We start from the raw sequence: 23,032 nt of genomic DNA on the forward strand, positions 1-23,032 counted from the left end.
TGGAATAAATCAAAGGACCAACCAAAAATAGTTTTAAGGCCTTACAAACATCAAAACCCCACATTTGAGAGTTTATGGCCATAGAACATGTCTCATGGCCGTAAACTCATAAAAGGGTGTCAAATGGTGCCCTAAACTCATTTCTAGGCTTGTGGGAATTTTTAGAATCACATGTGATTGATTTTAACACCTTAAAAACACTAAATCTTGGAGATTTGAGAGTTTACGGCCGAAGACCCCATGCCTAGGCCGTAAACTCCCTTATGTATTGTAAATAATGTTTTTAATTTAATCCAAGCTTTAAGAAAAATTAATCCAAGCATTTCCAAGTGTCCATATCCATTTATGACCCAAATTTGCACCATAAACCACCCTACCATGAGTTTACGGCCGTAAAATCATGGGGAATGGGTGTTTTGGACCAAAAACTATTGTATGAGTTTATTCATGGGGAGTAAACTCAAGTCCCAAGTCCCTCGCTTCAATTCACGTCCTTAAACGCCACCCGGGTCCCTCCAAACACTCGTAATGGAGTGTTTCCGCGATTGCAAGCAATAGTCCTTATCAAATAATAAATCTAGGTCCTAATTAGATACAAATGTGTATCTTTACATTATACTTAGGAACCTCGTGTGTTTGCAAGCCCCGGACCAACATTTAGCATCCGAATTCGCCACATTTCTTGTCCGGTGAGTTCATACCCCTACCCTTTTTCAACTGTTTTCACTGTTTTCAGGGGGGGAATACAAGCAAAAGTACAAGGAAATCTTGTACTCAAACTCATTGTTTTCAGTTTAAACGTTTTCATTTTGTATGTTCTAATATCAATAACTGTGTTTATCAAATAGTTCGAATTACGAATTTAACTTTCAAACTAATCATAGATTTCTCGATAAAATGCTCTAATCTAAACTATGTTTCATAATATACGAATAACTTATACTAATTCCCAATTATAACAAATTACGAATAAGAATACGAACACGAAGCTATAAATAGGAATAGAACGAATACGAAACTATAACTAGAAAATAGAACGAATAACACATCTATAACTAGGAACAGAATGGATAACGAAACTATAATTAGGAACAGAACGAATACGAATACGACTGCGAATACGAATACGAATAGTATTAGGAGTAAAATTAGGGATAGGAATGCGACTACGAATACGAATACGAATACGACTGCGAATACGAATATGAATACGAATACGACTGCGAATAGTATTAGGAGTAGGATTAGGGATAGGAATGCGACTACGAATACGAATACGAATACGACTGCGAATACGAATACGAATACGAATAGTAATAGGAGTAGGAATAAGGAAACGAATACAGTAACGAATACGAATACGAATACGAATAAGTACAATCATAACTATTTAAGAATAAGAACACAAATATGAAGATGTGAATTTAAGTACATTCCGAAATATTACCATTAGAATATCAGCATAACTAGATAATACAATAGGTACGAATGGAAACAAATCAGTATATCGAAGTTCAATAAATAACAATTACTTTTAGGAAAGTAGGGGACTTTCCTGGGGAAAACAAAACATTACCTAATCACGTGTATATCTTTTACATCTTTAACATCTTTCACATTAGAAACCAACATGCAGGAAAGCATGAGGCTTTCCTGGGTAACAATTATATAACTAGAAAAAGTAGCAAACTGAATAGCATTACATATTTCACAACTAGTAATGTACAATTAGGAAAGTATGGGACTTTCCTGGGTTCATAGTTAAACATAACCAGAATCGTGTAACCTAACAATAAATTAACCTTCTCTCTTAAGAAAATATGGGATTTTCTTGGATAACAACTTTTCAATAAACAAAAAGAAACTCGTACATTTTCACAAAGCAAACATCTTATGAACTCACCAGCTTTATGCTGATTTTCAAATTGCTTGTATTCTCAGGTCCACATTAGACACGTACCTAGCAAATCTTTTGGAGAAGACGGAGCGTACAGAAGACTCGTCTCTACTTTTGTTCATATATATTATGTATTACAAATGTACAACTTTACTTTTGAACAAATGTAAACTTTGATATGTAATGTAATGGTTGTTTACTTTGCTTACTATGTACATTGGATTTGATACACAACGTGGTAGTCCACCTCGGAAATGTTTCCGCCTTTGATTTTTGGGGTGTGACAAAAAGTCCATCAGAATTTTTAATTGCTTTTGCTCTTAGTAACCAAGAACAATTTTTCGAAACACACACAACTTCATACCTTGATTTGGTGGATCTACTTGTCCTCGTCTGGAAACCTTCTCGAAGACATTTTTTACCAATACATCGCTTTAAAAGTTCTTTGTTCTTAAATATACTCTCACATTGAATCTTTTGAAGATTCATGTCTACCATCTGTGTTGGGATATCTTCATTAATATCAACTGGCCATGCTGGTACAGGGGGCATACCGTGAAAAAGGTTATCAGGAAACTTAGCTTTAACTTCATCACCCAACTCATCTCTATCGGAATTGCTTTGTAGCTCGGTTATATCTAAACATACATCACCAACATCAACATAATGCCCGTAAACATGATTTTTTCATTTTTTTGACTTGAATTTTTTTTCTTTTTAGTTTTATCTACCACACGCCTACTTATAACTTTAACTTCTTGTTCGGCAACATCATCACAACGACCACCCACATCATCAAGATAAGTACCAACATCATCATCACCAACATGCTTGTAATTCTTAGAATCCACATAGTGAATAGGTGAATAATTAACATTAACATTTTCAGCAACACTGTGAAACTGAGGTACACTAGGAGTATTGAAAGTACCTATCGGATCGTTGCTCCCTTTATAACTGCATAAATTACCAACAAGCTGGTTTCCAATTTCACCACCCTCATTAACCTCCTCAACTTCATCAACCACCACAAACACTTTCACAGCCCTTCCTCCACTACATTTGATTATGTTTATCAACATTCTAACATCCATGTCTTCAACTATAGCTATATAATAATTTAATTCAGGATGGTGGAAACGAAGACTAATTCTATATTTGTCTAACAAACCAATTTTGCTTCTTACCAAAGATACAAAATCACTATAACTAATATACTCAGAAAATATCAAAGCAAGTTCAGAAATACCTTCCTGTGGACATATGTATTCCAGATTAGTTCCATTAACTTGTCGTCTCCCACCGGTTACAAGACAAACCAAATATTCAATCATTTTTTGAGCAAATTGTAGAGAAAGTTCCTAAACAAATAACAACCAAAATGATATTTTTCTACAAAACTTTTTATATAGCAACATGATTTCGTAGTCAAACCAATTCATTTCATAGTCAAACTAAAAAAATACAAAAAAAATCCACCATTTCGCAGATACAGTGAGTAAATCGCAGATGGGCCTATTTACCCCTATATATACAGAAAAAAAATTAAAAAACAAATAAATAAAACCACCTGCGAATGTACAAGCACCTAAAGCACAGCTGTGCTTTAGGTGCTTATACATTCGCAGATGAGATGCTGATTTTGCAGATGGGGCATCTCCATTTGCGAAATCGTTGGCTAATTTTGTAATTTCGATTTTTTTGGCTATTTTTGTAATGTCATTAGTGTAAATAAGCTATTTTTTAGGTAACAAATAATTATTTATAACAAAATTTTATATGTTAAAAATAAAAAGGTTATGACATTTTAAAAATTTATACTAACAGCTTAAAAACATGTTTTTTGATGAATTTTGGAAGCTCAAAATCATGTTATAATTTATTATATTTATATAATTAATATATGTAAATATATGTGTAATTTATTAACGGGGTCCCCATGGGGAGTTCAGAACGGGATTGCCTACCCCCGCCCCCGCCCCTGAAATTAAAACGGGGGTTAACCTTGCCCCCACCCCCGTCCCCGCCCCCGATTTGTTTTTAAAAAAATCCCCCAAACGGGATGGAGCCCCCACGGGAACGGGGTCCCACGGGACTTTTTGACATCCCTATAATAAATTATTCATTTTTGAGCCGTTGTGACTTGTGAGTCGGATACCGATCAAATGAAAAACGAATCACCCAGCAAGTATCATGTCCCTCCCCCAATATCTCTTAGTGCTTGTTCTCTAACATTATTTAATTCCGTTAATTATTCTTTCATTACTTCACCAGGTTAAATAGGAAATTCATTGGTCGTTTTGGGTTTTATCACTACGCAAACAATCATCTTTTTCTTATCTATAAATTTTTCGTCGACTTTGTTGACTAAAATTTACCAATTCAAACGCTGAAACTTCGTGTTCTACAACTACGTTTTGAGTAATAGTTTCTTCAATTTGGTACTCTCTCCGTAATTTCCCCTTTACTTTTTTAGTTGTTGACTCCGGTATACATTATGTATACATGTTTACTATTGTTTCAGGAACCATTATTCATTATTCAGTGTTTTATTTTTGAGGGATGTTTCCTTTTAATTCGTTAAAAGATTTCTGGAATCTGAAACCAAGGGATGATGGTGGAGCAGCGTTACGGAGTCATAGGAATAATTTTATTGTTGTAGAGGACGATTATCAACGGTCTCCCACCAATCAGGTCCATAATCTTGTTTCACACCATCTTTTTCACAACTTTGAATTCACGAGTGGTTTTATCAAATTAAATTAAATTGTAGATAGTAACATTTGAATCTTCAATCAAAGTTTTTATGATGTAACTCGAATGTCACAGATTATAATACTATTACCAAGATAAATTACACAAAACAAGTTTTATTGTTTACTGTCTTAATCTATTAAAACAATTAAGGCTGGACTATTAACAACACATAAACATAATCCTGTCAGTTATCTAATATGACTTTATAAGATTTCAACATAAACTTGTCAATTATCTAATATTACTTTATAAGATTTGAGCCAGTGAAGAGTAATATAGAATAATACACTGTACACATTAATATACTATAGACTATAAATCCGTTATCCGTCCAAAAGTAATTATTTTAAAATTTAAATTATGCTACTAATTGAATAATAATATTGATAATAACAGTAAATCGCTATAAGCTTTAAAAATGCAAAGAAGTAATAAAACAAATGCCTAAAAAATAATTGGGTAAATTACACGAATGATCCTTGTGGTTTGGAGCAATCTGAACGTTTGGTCCCTACCAAACACAAAATGATGTTTGAGGGACCATCCGAGTTAAAAAAAAAAAGTCTTAGGGACCAAACGTGCAGATTACCCTAAACCACATGGATCATTCATGTAATTTACCCAAAATATTTTTTAAAATATATTTTATTATTATATTTTTGATATCGGATAATCTGAATATCCAAATTATTAAAAAATATTATCCGTATCTGAATCCAAAAAAATCAAATATCCAAAGTTTTGGATATTTGTTATTTCGGATTTTCAGATCAGGTAGACGGATTCGGATGTTTGAGGGACCTTCCGAGTTAAAAAAAAGTCTTAAGGACCAAACATGCAGATTACCCTAAACCACATGGACAATTCTTGTAATTTACCCAAAATAATTTATAAAATATATTTTATTATTGTATTTTTGATATCAGATAATCTGAATATCCAAATTTTTAAAAAATATTAACCGTATCTGAATCCAAAAAATCGAATATCCAAAGTTTCAGATATTTGTTATTTTGGATTTTCGGATAAGGTAAGTGGATTCGGATGTTTTTGAACACCCCTACTTAAATCTATAATGTCTTTAGTTTATTAATACGTTTTGACAAAAAAGTCTTTAGGCTTAGCAATATCCATGTGTGTCCCTCCTTAAATGGTTGGGGTTTAAGTCTTGTAGTATACAAAATGTCATCACATAATAAAAGTCTACAAAAATAGCATTTGTTTTTATAATACGAAAGATTGATTTTGGAGTTGGGATATATTAAAGTTAGGTATCGAATGCGTACGAGTTCCAAAATGTCAAGAACATGAACTGGTCCCATTGGTTTCGGGTCAAGAATTGTTGATTTTGCTTTGTGTTTGGTTCCAGAAGTGACTAACCGATTTCAATGATCATCCCTAATAACATGGTGTCCACTAATTTGCTATTTGAGTCACTTATATTTTAATTGCACGCAATAGAACAACAAAGTATTTTTGGCATATTTATTATGTCAACGTAATCAATTTCAACCAGTTAATCGGTATCTAATCCTGTTCCTACGTGACATCCAATATGGCTATATTTGTCACATTTACATCTCCCCAGCTATCTAATTTTCCCGTACATCTACAAATACTTAATGTGTACTCCATATTATTTAATATTTTTTAGTCAACATGTTTAGTATGTTTGTCCGTGCATAGTTGTCACTAGTGTTCATAGCGGGATCTATCACGTTAGGCGTAGCGTTAGACCACTACGGAGCTATCATGCATTTAGCGAGAAAGCGATGGTTCAACGTTTTTTTTCTTAATAAATAATATAAATAGAAAATAAGAAAGTTGGTGTTGAAATCAATAACAACATATTCTCTCTTTGAACTGCTGAAAAATAAAAATACTATAAACTAATTAAAATATTACTCGATGGAGGTCTCGGACTTCATCGTCCCTAACATGAGGCTTCTCAGTCTTAAATCGTCTGATCTCTCTGCTATGTGTGACCTTCAACGTTTTTTTTATATAAGTTAGCTATTCTTATAACGATGCTTGTTATTATTATAATATTTCTTATCCTAATTACTCTAAATCGGTTACAATTATGGTTTTTGGTAAATGTGAATTGATAGTTGAAAGACCTAAAATGAGAGTTGGAGCATTTGATAACTTAATGGAACTTCTAGAAATTAAATGGAGCATCTTGATATTCAATGGAGCATCTAGAATTCAATGGAGCATAGAAATTGAATAGAGCATCTAGATATTATATAGAGCATATAGAAATTGAATGGAACATCTAGAATTGAATGGAGCATCTACAATTGAATGGAGCATTTGGAAGCATAAAGGAGCATCTAGAAACTAAATGGCACATTTAGAGTTGGGATGGAGCATCTAATAGATGACCGGAGAATTAGAAGAAATGTCATGCAAATGATGCACCATCAAGTGACAAGGTGTGCTACTAATGGCACAAGGTACATAACTTTTGGTCAAGGTGCGCCACCTTATGGTCATGATGCATGATTTTGGTGATCCTAATGAGCTTTTGAGTGTTGATTTGTTGCTTATGTAATACTAGAAGGATGATGCTCCACCAAAGGGATTGATGTGCGATCATTTCACATGATGCACCATTGTGATGAACGGTGTACTATTGGCTTGGATGAGGTACGCTAGGTTGTTCAAGGATGTCCCAGGTTAATTAGAAGTTGAAGTCAAGGTGGATGCTCAATGGAGCATGATGTGCCCTTGTGGCATCACGGTGCGCTCCGTGCGCATGGTTGGTTCTCATGTACTATCTCTTAAGGTTTAAGGTTGTAGAAGTAGTTGGATGGGGGATTGTGTTTGGTTGACACCTTTCATGGACCTATGGATTAATGGGATCGACCCATTAGGGTTTTAGGTATGATCCCTAGTCTATAAATAGGGATTCCTGATAAATCATTTATTGGTATCTTTATATCTTGAATCCTTAATAAGTAGGCCGAATCTTTGATGAGTTATATTTGTAATCTCTGTTTGAAAACTATTAAATAAGAATACTTTCTCTTAACCATGGACTTAAGTCAACATAACTAAACCATATAAATATCACGTCTTTGTATGTGTGTGGTTTCGTTAGTTATCTACTTTATTTCCTAACAAATATTAGTAGTGCTTGGAAAGTGGTATATGATATATTATGAATTTGACAAGTGTCGTCCGATTCATAACAAGTGGTATCAGAGCTGCGGTTTGTTTATGTTGATTGAAGATGGCATCGACAAGTTCCATTTGAAGAAATTTAATGGTTCGAATGATTTCACTTTGTGAAAGGTAAAGACGAGGGAACTTCTAGTTCAAAAGGGTGGTGCGGAAAAATGAGAAGGAGAAGCGAAATTGCCGAAAGACATTACGACTGAGAAAAAGGTAGATATTCTAGAAAAAGCGCACAACACAATTTTGTTAAGTTTGACAAAAGAAGTACTACGAGAGATCGTTGATCAAACAAGAGTTGTTGTCCTTTAGGAGTAACTTTGTGACAAATATCAAAACAATTATCTCAAAAATAGAATGTATTAGAAGCAACGTTTTTATATTCTTAAAATGTTTGAAAATACCCAAGTGAAGGATCATCGGGATAACTTCAATAGGATCATCTTGAATTTATAAGGTGTGAATGTAATGATTGAAGATGGATATCAAACACTTATCCTTTTATGTTAACTTCCAAAGTCTAATAATAATCTCATTGATACCATGCTATATGGTAGGACGACAATTACTATGAATGATGTGAATTTTTTTTTGTTTTCCAAATAACTTAAACTACAGGTGTCGGTTAGTGAATATATTTTCGGTTTCGGTTTATTCACATGCAAAGGAAGAACATCAGATAGAGGTGGAGGTAATCGAAGGAATTCATGTTACAATACTAAAACTTCGGCTAATATTAGATGTTATCACTTCATGGAAAAAAATGCACTTCATAAGAGATTGTATATTGCTGAAGAAAGGGAATCACAAAGCTCAATCAAGGAACAATAATAATGTTGATGTGTTTTAAAAGAGTTCTGATCAAGGGGATAATGGTGATGTTTTGACTGTATGTACAACTAGTTCTACACATGTTTGTATCTTGGAAACATGAGCATCATCATATGACTTAAAATCATGTTTGGTTTGAATCATTTAAAGAGTGTAATGACACGGTGAAGATGGGTGATGATGGGATGTGTAGTATCAAGGTAGTGGCACAATGCAAATCAAAATGCATAGTGATATGGTATGGATGGGCTGAAGTATTCTACTGGAGAAGGCTGGGTAAAGGTCTCCAAAGGTGCTTTGATAGTTATGAAAACTAAGTTGCAACATGGAATTTATTTTTTGGAAGGTTGCACAATAAGAGGAATGATGACAGTATCCCAATCCTTGGATCAATTTAATTATAAAATAGATTTAAGGCATCATAGGTTGGGATATATAAGCAAGAAGGGCATGGCAATATTGAGTAAATAGGGGTTGTTTGGTGGAGAAGTAACTAGAAAGGCTAAAACCGGTGAAGCTTGTGTTCAAGAAATGCAACAAAGGGTGAAATTTAGTTTGGTTCAACAATCAAGAAAGGAGATCCTTGAGTAGTATCACTCAAATTTATGGCATCCCTCTCTAGTGAAGTCTCATGGTGGATGTCAATACTTTGTGAATTTTATCGATGACTACTCAATAAAGGTTTCTGGTACTTTCTGAAGACAAAAAATGAAGATAAATTGTTTAGGTGGTTCAAGGAGTAGAAGACTATGATTTAAAAAAGCAGATTGGGAACTAGGTAGTGTCACTTAGAACAAAAAATGGGTCCAAGTTCTCCAAGAATTCATTTCATAACTTTTATAAAATAGAAGGTATAGTGAGGCATCACACTCCACGACATAAACCACAACAAAATATGGTGGCAGAACAAATGAACCAACCACTGATGCAGCATGCTAGAAGCATGCGACTATTTGTTAATTTATCAAAAAAATTATTGCGCGGAAGTAGTCAACATTATTTGCTATCTGATGAATAGATCTCCATCAGATGCAACTGATTGTAAAACTCCTCAAGAGGTGTGGTTAGGGAAATCCTCTAATTATTATGGTTTAAGAATGTTTGGATGCTTTTCTTATGCTCGTTTGAATGGTGGTAAGCTGGAGTCGATGGCAATACCGTGCATATTTCTAGGATATACATCTAAAAGTAAATGTTTGTATGTGGTGTATAGAAAAATGAAAGACTCCAAATTCGTTATGATGGTTTTTGATAGCTTAAAAGCAATCTTTTTTCTTATTATGACTAATGGAAGTGATTTCAAAATAACCGTTATTTTAAGACCATTTTAAAACAAAACCATCAAGGATCTATTTACATGGGTTAGAAAGAATAGAAAAAACCATATGATGCTTAGATGACAACCTTTAAGGACTATGATCTTAGTTGGCAATTGGCGATTTGATGAAGATGGCAAAAGACAAGAAGCTTGGTCTTCTCTAAAGGTATCCACTAACAAGTATGTGTCACTAAGAATGCTAGTTCTCGTCTTATATTAAGTACTTATTCAGCCTTTAAGAACTAAACACCATTTAGTCTTAAAGGAGAAGCACTTAAACACTTAATCTCTTCACTACATTTCAAAATATAGAAAGAGGAGAGGGAGAGAGAGATCTCGGGTTTGAGGAAGAAAAGAAAGAAGCAACCATAAAACAAAAGTATATATCACTCTTCTATACACGCACATATGTGTTAATGGAAATGCTTTCATTAAATGCAAAAGGGGTCACTTTGTAAGAAACATGTCTTCTATAAGGGGAGATTGACAAGCAAACACCCACCCCTCATGGAAGCTCATGGGTTGAGAGGAAATAAGTGAGGGGTGGAGTGTCAACACTTTAAGCCTTAATTCTCATTTGTACAAGATTTATCCAGTGAACTTATAAAGGACCAAAATAATGTACACAACATATAAAATCATACTATATGAGTTAATGACTAGTTATACTCTCTAAAATATTATTTTCATAAAATAATAATTTCCCAATTAAATAATATTTCCATAAAATAATAAATTTTCAAAAATTAAATACAAGAGTTGAATGTATTTATTAGTAAATAAATTCTTAATAAATATTCAATAAGTGACAACTTGCTAAACGTGTGACCATATATGATCATATGTTAATGGAAAACATTATTCTAAAATGATTCTTGAGTATATAGATCTAATAATCTCCCACTTGCACAAGATTTATTATAGATTTTCATAGATAGTGGTTGACGTCTAGCAACAAACTACTGCCCCCAACAACACATGAAGAGGTGGCATCTGTAACTACTAATTTCCAAGATCTCATAGCTAAAAATGGTATATAATGTGTTGTTTCAGTTATCACTTTGTTACAGACATCATGTTGATCATGAAATATGGATCACAATGATGTCATATGGTATTCAACTTTCAGTAAGGCCTTAGATGTTTACCTCTCAATGAATCAGAGGAACAAATCTCGTATTGACTACATATGTATCTTATATAATTCATACAATACCCAATGATGAATTTTATAACTGCACGATTATGAACAATGTTTAACCATGTCAAAGAATAGTAATTCATATACTCGAGTCCCTAATATGTATTTGAGGTTGAAGAATACAACGATGCTACATTTCATTAAAATCACTCACGACTACAATCCATGAAGTGATCTTGATGTGGGTCATGTCTAATACTTATTCTCAGTTCAAGTACATATGAACTGGGTTACAACCATTTGTTATTTTAATCTCCATGAAAATCAACCAATCGAATTCATATTTGTCTTATTTCATAGAGACTCCCACAACTATGAAAAACTATAGACATATAGAATAACTAGATTATTGAAGGATTAAACATGATAATATAGAACACAACAAGGATTTTAATGAAAATATCATATCCAATATATCAAGATTTTTCAATATTTATTTCTTATATTGTTCCAATATCCAAATACTAAATTTCAATAAAATCCAATCACTAGAATAAGAAAGTCCTATAGATTTAGCGTAACTCATGCTTTATCTAGAGAATGGGTTTTGTTAAGTGGATTTGAACAATTTGATATGTACAAACTTTGCGAATACTAACATTTTTCGTCTTATTTATATGCCATATATAAGAGAAAGCTGTTGAGAATGTTTCAGATGCTTAAATATGACATAGATACCAATGTATGCGTAATGGGACTACCCATAGTCATAAATGAACTCTTCATCTAAGCATCTTCATATGCGGTTTCCTAAACAACAATCTATTCTGACTCTATAGTGTTATTGCAACTAAAAATTTCTTGGAACTCCTTTCCATGCAACATTTCCTTCATTTATAATGAGTACATGCCTGATTGTGATCGATGATCATCTCAATCTATTTCGAAGTTGGCATGTGTAACAATTTACACTTAGTTTTCTTTCAAATACTCCAAAAATAAGAAATATGTATTTAGTTTTTCGTAAGTACTTTAGAATATTCCCCTAAGTCATCCTATGACTTAATCTCATATTACACTAGTGTCTCTTTGTCATCCTAAAATCATACGATGTATCTGGTTTTTATGCATAGCATGGCATATATGATGAATGTAATTGAAACATCATATGGAATCTAATCATACTATCTTGCTCACCTTTGTGCTAGGAGTTTGAGGCATGCTCAAAATCGTGTATGTGGTATTGGATAGAAAAACTCTCTTAGAGTCTTTTATCTTGAAAATTTCAAAATCTTGAAAATCAATGCAATTTCATGTAATCCTTTAAATTTCCATTTTCTATCTGTACATATATTTATTCCAAGACTCAGTGTGTTATTTACATACAAGAATAGGAAAGTAAATACGATCCCACTAGTTTTCTAGAAAAAACCAGAGTCATCTTTAATTATAATGAAATCACACTTTGCGTTTTTTCTTATAAAAGGAGGATTTTTACTATGACATGTTGAATTTAAGTCTGAGTAGCTTTCAATCCATATATGCTTTCTCATTTGGAAACTCACTTACTCCTTATAACCGTACTATGTAGAGGAAGATTAATAAAGCCTATACTTGATTATCATACATGAATGCATCTCCGTGTGTTCATGGATTTAATCTATTTGTTAGATTTACAATCCGATAGAGCAATTTAGTAGTCTGAAGTGCTTACTATCAGATATGAGAAATTAAAATTTCTCTACCTTCAGATGAATTATACCAAATCCGCGAACACTTTGTGTTTTATTAGTGTATGATCAACCATTTGAACAATTTCAACAAACTGTTGTTGACTTGCTAGTTCCAAGTATGATGCATTTAGTTTATGATTCTTTAACCGTTAAAGTTCCATATGCTCCCACTTAGAAAAAACGTTCTAAGGATATATCTTCTGGAATAATGATAGTGGGATTGTAGAAACTTTATCTTATACAATCTTTTTGGATATTCTACATAAATGCACTTAGATGATGTTAGGTCGAGTTAAACTTCTTGTCTTACATATGCTGCATAACTATATACCTTTTAGTTAAAGATATAACATTTCATCCTTAGAATTATTAATTTATTTAATCTACTTGTTTGGTTGGAAATATATATTCACAATATATATGTGTTGCAGTGAGCATGACTCCAAAAATTTAAAGGAAAGAGTTCTTCAAGTCATCCTAGAGGAGACCACATCATATAAGGTTTGATTCATTCTCTTGAACATAAAAAGATGTTCAAAGTGGAATGAGTTGTGATCTAATTCCACATCTCCTAAAGATGATCGAAGAAAACTTTGTTTAAAACTCGTTTTCTTTATTAGAATAAAAGTTTTTTATGGTCTCATTGATTTGAGCATTTAATCTTTCACTATTAAATAGTTTGAGCATTTCAAAATTTCAACAATAAAAAAAGAAGTCTTCAATGAAGTTAATTAATTATCTATCACCATATCTATTTATAGGATTGAAAAGATTGCATACTTCACTATGTACAATTCTTTAGCAAACCGTTTGCATTTTCACTACTATTAGAAAAAGATGCTTCTGAATCATTTTTCGATATAAATATATTCACATATACATAATGAATCCTCATTTCCCATCAAAATAACATCTTTTTAAGTTGGTTTATGTGTTTCTTATTTATATGGTCATGATGATAATGTTATAGATAAGATTGAATCAAATGTCGTTTGATTCTTTTGTTGTTATCTTTAGAATTATGAAAACATATAGACTAACTTCATAAAAAACATTATGAGAACATATAATTAACATATAATACATTGTTTTAGAACATGAATATAAACATCCATTAAACGATAAGTAAATGTAGATTGCTTCAAAATTTGCAATTACTACATTTTCCTTGTCGTAACAGAATGTAAACAACTATTGCTTATAATCAAATGCACACTATTTGGTAATCAAAACTTCCATCAATTTTCACCCAAGATTATCAAAATCGCCATCTTGATTGTACAATCTTAGGTATAAAAAATGAATCAGATTGTATATAGGGTCAGATGACAAGTAAGATCATAGGATCGTAGATAGGATTGTAGAATTCGAATTTGATCCGATCTACCCTCCCTTGATTTTAGTTTTTGAAAAAAAAAATTAAAAACATAAAAAAATAAAAAAATAAAAAAAAACTAAATTTACCACTTTACGACTTTTACTCTTTACCGTTTTACCGTTCACCTTTTTTTGTGACTAATGTTTTGAAGTATTTATAGGTGTTGAACGGAAAACTGAATGTTGGAGATATTTTTCATGTTTTGAACCTATAGGTGATTTTTTTAATGGGATCTTAGGATCTCATCCCGATCTTGTAAACCCAAGAACAATCCTACATAGGATTTCGATCTTGACAACCTTGGTTTTAACAACATTTTTTCTCCAGCATGGAATACCACTCTACATGTAATCAGTTGCTTACGTCTTCTAAACATCTACACATTATATCAAATATTAGTGTCATTTCAGTATCATATACTCAAGTGTATAGTGAAATTTAAATAGGTCTATCATATAGATACCTAAACTGCAAGTCATACCATACTTCCTCAGCTCAGAGATATAAGATGAGGAGTTCCTTCTATAATATCTTGTTTCTCCACAATAGAAACAATACTGATCATTGTGCTCCTTTCCTGATTTGTTGGGTTTATGTTGTCTTTCCCATTTATGAGCTATATGCCTCTTAGAGAATACACTGTTACTCTTATCGACCATTCCATTATCCAATGCTTGAACAGGTTCGAACCAGGGTCTATTGTTCTAAATGAATATCTTCCTCACTTGACAAAACGTCTATATGCTTCGTAATTTTCCAAGACCTTCTGCATGTCAAGGGTCATTGTTCCTAGTATTATCTAAGACACGTCAATAGCATCACACTAATGCTTCCACCAAGCATCATGATCATATAGACTGGTTGGGAAATGCTGTTCAGGAATAGGACCTTTAAGAATGTATAATTTTTGTTCGTTCTTGTGAACAATTTTCAAGGCGTGACACCAGTCGTAGAAATTATAATCATCAAATGTTATTGTGTCTTATAAATCAACAAGAAAAGGTGGTACATAGGCGTAAAAGTGGCTTTTATAGTCATCTACATAATTTGAAAAAATTTCATTTAGTATTTTCAATATTTAAGTCTTAAAAAAATTAATACCATTTACTGTTTCCAAAACATTAATTAGTTAACGTATAATATCCAAGTTACGAAACAAGTAAATTGTTAGGTGATATTTATCCCTTCCACTTAATCTGTAACACCCCAATTTTTTTTCAAAACTTTTTCAAAGCTATGGTTATAAAATCATTTCAGGTGTTAACCAACAATTAACAAAACCAGTCCCATAGAAATATTTACATTTACAACATCGAGAGTTACTATTAAGAATCAATACAACAATAGCAAGCAAATATTAATTACATCAATAACATTAAATAAGGAACTTAACAAGTTCCACTCCATTCTCTATCTTTTAATTTTATAACGTCCATCTATCAGTTTTCTCTTTGAATACAACCTGAGATACATGGCATTAAAAACAGATACGTATGACAATAATACCTCGTGAGTTACATGGGTTTGTGACCCAAAACATTTCAAAGAATTACGTGAAAATCTTTTCATACATAACATAACATAGTTTTAGTCAATAAAACCTTTTCAAGCATTTTCAAGGAACCCTCTTTTCATACATGTCATAAATATCATTTCATATCTTATCATTTTCTTTTCTTTCATTTAATTTCAAAAGACATCTTTGCATATTTCATTTTCTTTTATCATTAAGGGCTAATTCTAGTATTGAACCATTTCTTTTTTTATACTTAGGGTACCCCCAAGTCTATACTTAGGTGGAAAGAGCAAATCAATCCACCAAGGCATCATGCAAACTAGGACATGTACTTCATGAAGGGGATGTACAACCCCATTAGATTCCTCTAGACCTCTTTTGACGCATCATGGACCAATCAACTTTCATTATTTCTTTACTTTCTTTCCTTTTTAATTTCTTTTCATCTTTCACTTTCCACATTAACAATACTCATACCATAATTTGTAATATCATAGGTTATTAAGAAGATATACTCTGAAAAGATACATTTCACATACCAAACACTCGTTCTTCCAAAATATTCTTTGCTTTCAAAACATTCTTACTTTCAAAGCCTTCTTTTCAAAAACATTTAACACTTTCATTTCAAAACATTTCATATATCAGAGCATTGAATTTCATTATCATAAAATCATTTTTCCGTGTACCCAAAGTGGGAAAATGCCAACACATACTCACATCAATCACACGTAGGTTAACTATTGCTCTTCTAGTTCCTTTCCCTAGAGGAATCATCTTCAAATACTACTTACACCATATATGGATATAAGTCACTAACATGACCAAAATACCCCACAAGGATCCCATTACTAAATTTCATTCCTTCAAACCATTCCTCATGAAAAACTATAACATAGGCAAAAATCGCTCATAAATCTGAGTTTGTATGCAAAAGCTATGAAGAATATACCAACATTCAAATTTTTGATCGAGCTAGGCACTCTGATGCATGTGTATGGGTCGCATGCTTGATCATGCAGATCGCATCCCGAAACAGCCCAAACACACCGAAAAAGTCACTTTTTGAGTCTTAAACTTACTTGGATGGTTTTGGTCTTTTAGGTAACCATTTGTAACATTTTTAAAGGTTTCCAAGCACTACTAGAGGGCATTTTATCATGTCAAAACATTAAACATAATTCATTATGTACTAAATCAAAATTCTAAGCTCATAATGTATACAAACACTCAAATGAATGGGGCAAGAGCTCAAGTTTCTCAGAAACAATCTTTAACCGATATCACTTATTTCCAAATCATTTAATACATCATTGGGTGTTGTTAAGTACGTAAAACCACCATTAATGTCATTGCAAGTAATTAATCCAACAATGGAATCCTCAATTCCATTCCATGTTTAAATTGCCATTTGGGCCAAAACAATCACTAGAGCTAGAAACTTACTAGTATCCCTTCATTTTTGTGTTCCAATATCATCTATAGAGTGTTATTTCATTTTCATGTCATTAACTTCTTAAATGTTAATCATTGTGTAGTTATCCATAGGTTTCACAAAATACCCTTATGACCACAAATTCCATGGATTCATCCAATAATCAATCAACACTTAGTATTTTGCATCCAAATCGTTCCAATTTTGTGCATTCATGGTTATGAACTTTATTTTCTCAACAATTCCTCAACTACATAGGATTCCATTGTTTTCATCATATTGTCCCTAAATCCATTTCAATCCAAGCTTATACATGATTCTACCATCATGGATGAGTTTGATCATTCCAATTGGATTTATTTTTGTCAAACATCATCTAGGTTATAGAATCCAATCTCATTTCATCATCAATTGCAATATCCTAATTTAGGTTTTATAGGGTTCATGGAGCTTTTTACCCAAATTGTCAAATCTATCAATGGGATGATTGGATTGAGATTAGAACCATGGAAACCAATCAAAAGAGGTTATAAAACCAAACCTTAATCAATATTTCTCAACAAATTTGACATTGGGATTTTACCCACTTCACAAATTGGATTTCTAGGTTGAAAGAGAGAGAAATTATACCTTGTAAGCCTTTTATTCCTCTTCCTTTTCCTTGAATGCTCCAATCTCCACTTGAATCAAATCTAGGAGCTCTTAAGGTTAAAATCTCCATTAGAGGAGGAATGATGAAGTTCAAACATGTTTTTCTTCCATAAGAGAAGAATTGTGCATCTTATTTCCTAAAACGTTACCATTTGGTCCTTCAAGTTTGCTCATTTTGTCAATTTCCAACATCAACTCATATTTTGTGATTTTAACTTAATATTTGACGTAATAAGTCCTCATCCCTCCATTATATAACTTTTCTAGTCCTTTCCAATAATTGATTCAACTATTTGGTCAAATCACTCTGCCAACATGACACTTTTGACCCTTTAACTTTAAAATGTTATCATTTTCACTTCTAACTATCTAAACTTCATATAAATTAATGATATAGTTATTCCTTGGTGATATATATATATATATATATATATATATATATATATATATATTCATTTATTTACTTTATTAGTTTAAGAACATAGTCTTATAAGATTCTTGATCAATTCATCATTCTTGAAAAATGTCTAAAACAACTTTTGTTTAACATAACCTGCTTGATCCATAAAGGATCCTAAAACAACTTTTGTTTAACATAACCTGCTTGATCCTATTTACGCCTCAGGCCTCTCATGCTTATGTGACATTTGTCTTACAAGATTCTCGATCAAGTCATCATTCTTGAAAAATGCCTACCATCGACATTTAACTAGCGATTATATGACCTTTATCCTACTAAAAAACGACCTCGATCATCTTAAGAAACAGGCAAGTGGTTAGGTGACACATCGTCTATAATGAGCATGCAAATGATGCGTGAGTGTTCTTCAAAAGGGACAACATTGACTTGCATTTTAAGAAATCGTTTTACATATGTTTCATAAATCTAGTTAAAAAACATGGTCTCATGAATATTGCATGCATCTAACAAATTAATCTTGTTATCTTTTGTAAAAGTCTTAATTCTTATATTCATGTTACCATTTGTAAAAATAATAATTCTTATATATGGTTCTTTTGGTTCAAAATAAAACTTCGTTTTATTAACCCTTTAGTAGCGATCATTGATATCTTATATTAAGGTTTAGCGATCGTGTGCTTTTTAAAACCAATTATATTCTTTTAATAAAACTTCATTTAATTGTTAAGACTTCGAGTTTTGATGAGTTTTAAAATCATTATTTTAAATCTTCTTTAGTGATCAAGTTTTTTTGATGTTATGAATTTGTAGAATAAAACTCATTTTAAACCTCTTATGTTTAACAATCATACGTTGAGAAACCAAAACCATGTGATCGTAATTATGTTCTAAATCATATACAATATGCATAAACATAATATCATCATAACGAGTTATGTTTTGAAACACAATATCATATATATAGTTTAGACATAAAAATAATATTTAATATTATTGCTTTACATAATAAAGTTGTAAATCAAATTTTAGTTGTTTTTTAATAAAAATTCCGTTCATTATAAAATACATGTAGTTTAGATTTACTTTAAAACATATTTAAAAACCATTCTCAACATTTTCAAAGTTGGCTATTAAGAGTTTTACAATATAAAAACTCAATTTTAAACATTTTAAAAATACTTTTTTAAGAAACCTCATTTTTAAACATCTCACCTTATAATCAAAATATTTAATTCTAAAACTCCAAGTTATGTTAATTTATGATAAAATATTATTTATAATCCAAAAATCCTTTTCATACACATAGCATTAACATAAAATAAATAACCCAAGCATGCGAAAAATGTATAAACCAAGTCATTTACAAGTAATAATTTTTGTGAACCAGCACAAGAATTATTAAGTCATTTATATAGAGTTTAAGTGAGAATTCAAAAGGTCTTCTAGTTCCCACTTGGCAAAACAACACTTGCTTGCAAAAAACACTTCAAGACTCCATGTGTTGTGATGACATTAGACTTACACCATTAAGACCATAATTAAGCATACAAACTCAAGTTGCGATTAGTCATAAGTGGTTAAGACATCGAACAATCTTCCAAACTTGGTAATATCTTTATCTTGCTATATTTGTAAAAGAATAAAACTAGTCTAAACAAAATTATTACATACAATTAAACAAATGAAAAATAACCTATTTATCTAATACATCTTTATGAATAAATAAATAACAACCAACACAACACAAGCATCCTAATGGCTTGTTTATACACAATATCATCATATGAAACAAACAAACAAACACTTAGTTTATCTAAGGCAACTTTATGAAACCAAAATGTATGAAAAAATTGCTAGCATAAAATAACAATTATAAAACAACTAACTTTCCATATAAAATATATTTGGTCATTTCTTTGCAAAAAGAAATACCATGCATATTTTCCAAAACCAAAGGTTATCAAACATAATAATAAATATGTTTACTTGTAAAAGAGGCTTTGATACCACTGAGAGTTTTTGATACCTCAAAAATGATACTTTTCTTATTACGGAAAATAGAAGGGACTTTAAAATAACCATTTTAAAACAAAACCACAAGTGATCCATTTACATGGGTTAGTAATATTATAAACAACGATAGGATGTTTAGATGGAAAACTTTGAAAATCCTTTCATCCTACTTAGAAATTAGGGAGTTGATGAAGATGGAAAAATACAAAAAGCTTGATCTTGTCTAAACGTATCACCAACAAGTATGTGTCACTAAGAATGTTAGTTCTCTTCTTGCATTAAGTATTTATTAAGCCTTTAAGAACTAAACACCATTTTGTCTTAAAGGAAAAACACTTAAGCACTTACTCTCTTCACTACAGTTTAAAATATAGAAATAGGAAAGAGAGAGAGAGAGAGAGAGAGAGAGAGAGAGAGAGAGAGATAAAGAGAGGGAAGGAGGGAGCTCTTGGGTTTGAGGAAGAAAATAAATAAGCAATCCTAAAGCGAAAGCCTCTAATTCTCTTATGTACACAAACATATATGTCTTAAAGGACGGTCTTCTATTTAATGGAAATGAATTGCTTTATAAGGAACATGTCTTGTGTAATAGGGAAGTTAACAACCAACTTGCCATAACTCATTGAAGGTCATGGATTTGATAGGGGTGAAGGGAGGAGTGAAGAGCGTTAATTCTCATTTGTACAACATTTATCTAGTGATCTTATAAATGTCCAAAATAATGTACACACCATATTAAATCATAATACATGATTTAATAACTAGTTATAGTCTCTAAAATATTTATTTCATAAAATAACAATTTCTCCAAAATTAAATACAAGAGTTGATTGTATTTATTAATAATAAGATTCTTAATAAATATTAAATATATGACAACATGCTAAAAATGTGACCTTGTAGGATTATATGTTATTGGAATCATCATTAGAAAATGATAGTTGGGCATATAGACCCAACATTTATTAGTAGAGATGTGACATTTGATGAATCGTATATGTATAACTAGAGAGGAGGCGGTACAAGTGTTGCAAGGAATGATTGGAGTGCTAGCTAGAATGTGGATTTGGCAAAAGAAAACCCACACTGTTTTGTGATAAGTGAGGAACAAAAAGGTCTCAAAGAACATCATAGACGTGAGGAATCCCATGTACAACCCATGGAAGAAGGGTCTGGAGATATTGATGCCGAAAAAGATAACTTGAAGGAGCTTTAAAAAATGAGTTTGTGATGAAAGATTTAGGAGCTAAAAAGAAGATATCAGAGATTCAGATTTAAAGGGGTAGAAGAGTGGGATGGTTATACATTTCTCACTACATTGAGAAAGTCTTGCAGTCGTTCTATTTTGACCATTCCAAACCTATTGGTAATCCTTTGGTAGTTCAATGCAATCTTAGTAAAGCTTGTTGGGAAGTGGTCAAGTGTATCTTGCGACACCTGAAGGCAACATTTGATGTTTTTATGGTGTATCGTTCTAACAGTTGACATACTGACTTGGTTGGATTTGTAGACTAAGACCATGATGGTGATTTGGTTATAAGAAGATCAATGGTGTATGGTCTCGTTCAAAGTCTTGGTTTGAAGGTGGAGAAACCTATCATGTTTTGTGATAGGTTTTACATTTAAATGATTGATACCAAGGATAATCTAAACGGCATGCTACAAGGTCGTTTCCTAGAGTGAAGCTCAAGCTTTGTCATGGTTGAATTTTGCAGGTGTTAAGTCCCTTCAGGGCGGGATGAGAAAGAAAGTTCTAGGTTTCTGGAGTTACTCAGAAAATTCTCAAGTAGAGATGGGGATTGTTAAATGTGACTTGAGAGTTGAAGATCTGAAATGAGAATTGGAGCATTTGACAATTCAATTGAGTATCTAGAAATTAAATGGATCATCTAGATATTTTATGGGGCATCTTGAAATTGAATGGAGCGTCTATAATTGAAAGGGGGATCTAGAATTGAATGTAGCATCTAGAAATTAAAAGGAGCATCTAGATATCCAATGGGGTATTTAGAAATTGAATGGAGCATCTAGAAATTCAATGTAGCATCTAGATCTTGAATGGAGCATTTGGAAGCATAGTGGAACATCCAAACACTAAATGGAGTATTTTACATTAGGATAGAGCATCTGACATATCATTAGAGCATCAGAAGAAGCACCGTGTACATGATATACCACCAAGTGACAATGTGCACCGCCAATAGTACAAGGTGCTCCATTGTTGGTCAAGGTGCGCCACGTTGTGGTCATGATGCACCATCTTGGTGACCCTGATGAGTTTCTCAGTGTTGATATGTTGTTTATGTACTATTGGAAAGATGATGCTCCACCAACGGGCTTAGTTTGCTATCATGGTACATAAGGTGTCATTGATGTCACGTGTTGCATCATTGGCTTAGATGAGGTACCCCTCTAGCTTTGAGGTACGCTAAGGTGTTGAAGGAAGTCCCAAGTTGCTCGAAATTTGAAGGTGCTCAAGGTGGATGCCCCATGGAGCATGATGCACCCTTGTGACATCATGGTGCACTCCATAGGAATGGCTGGACCCATTACAGTTTTTGGTATGATCCGTAGTCTATAAATAGGGATGTCTACTAAGTCGTTTATTGGTATCTTTGTATCTTGAATACTTAGTGAGTAGGTCGGATCTTTATTAAGTTGTACTTGTAATCTCTATTTGAGAACTCTTGAATAAGAATACTCCCTCTTGTCCTTGGATGTAGGTAACCTTGATCACACCATATAAATAATGTGTCTTTGT

General features: G+C 32.3%; 1 protein-coding gene across 3 annotated transcripts in view; it reads left to right on the plus strand.

Annotated features, from left to right (window-relative positions):
* The first annotated feature begins 4,185 nt into the window (after nt 1–4,185).
* Nucleotides 4,186–23,032, plus strand: part of LOC145093663 (putative receptor-like protein kinase At5g39000) — a 32,009-nt gene continuing 13,162 nt past the window's right edge. For 2 of the 3 annotated variants that reach the window (XM_079031872.1, XM_079031874.1), the window contains exons 1-2: nt 4,198–4,338; nt 4,422–4,591. In XM_079031872.1, coding sequence (XP_078887998.1) covers nt 4,460–4,591 — 132 coding nt within the window. In that variant the 5' untranslated portion in view covers nt 4,198–4,338; nt 4,422–4,459. Of the gene's footprint in view, nt 4,339–4,421; nt 4,592–23,032 lie in introns of all 3 variants that reach the window. The other variant, XM_079031873.1, reaches the window with a different exon arrangement.

Source organism: Lactuca serriola, chromosome 3 (genome assembly GCF_051521515.1).
Source record: "Lactuca serriola cultivar US96UC23 chromosome 3, Lser_US96UC23_V15, whole genome shotgun sequence".
NCBI lineage: Eukaryota > Viridiplantae > Streptophyta > Magnoliopsida > Asterales > Asteraceae > Lactuca > Lactuca serriola.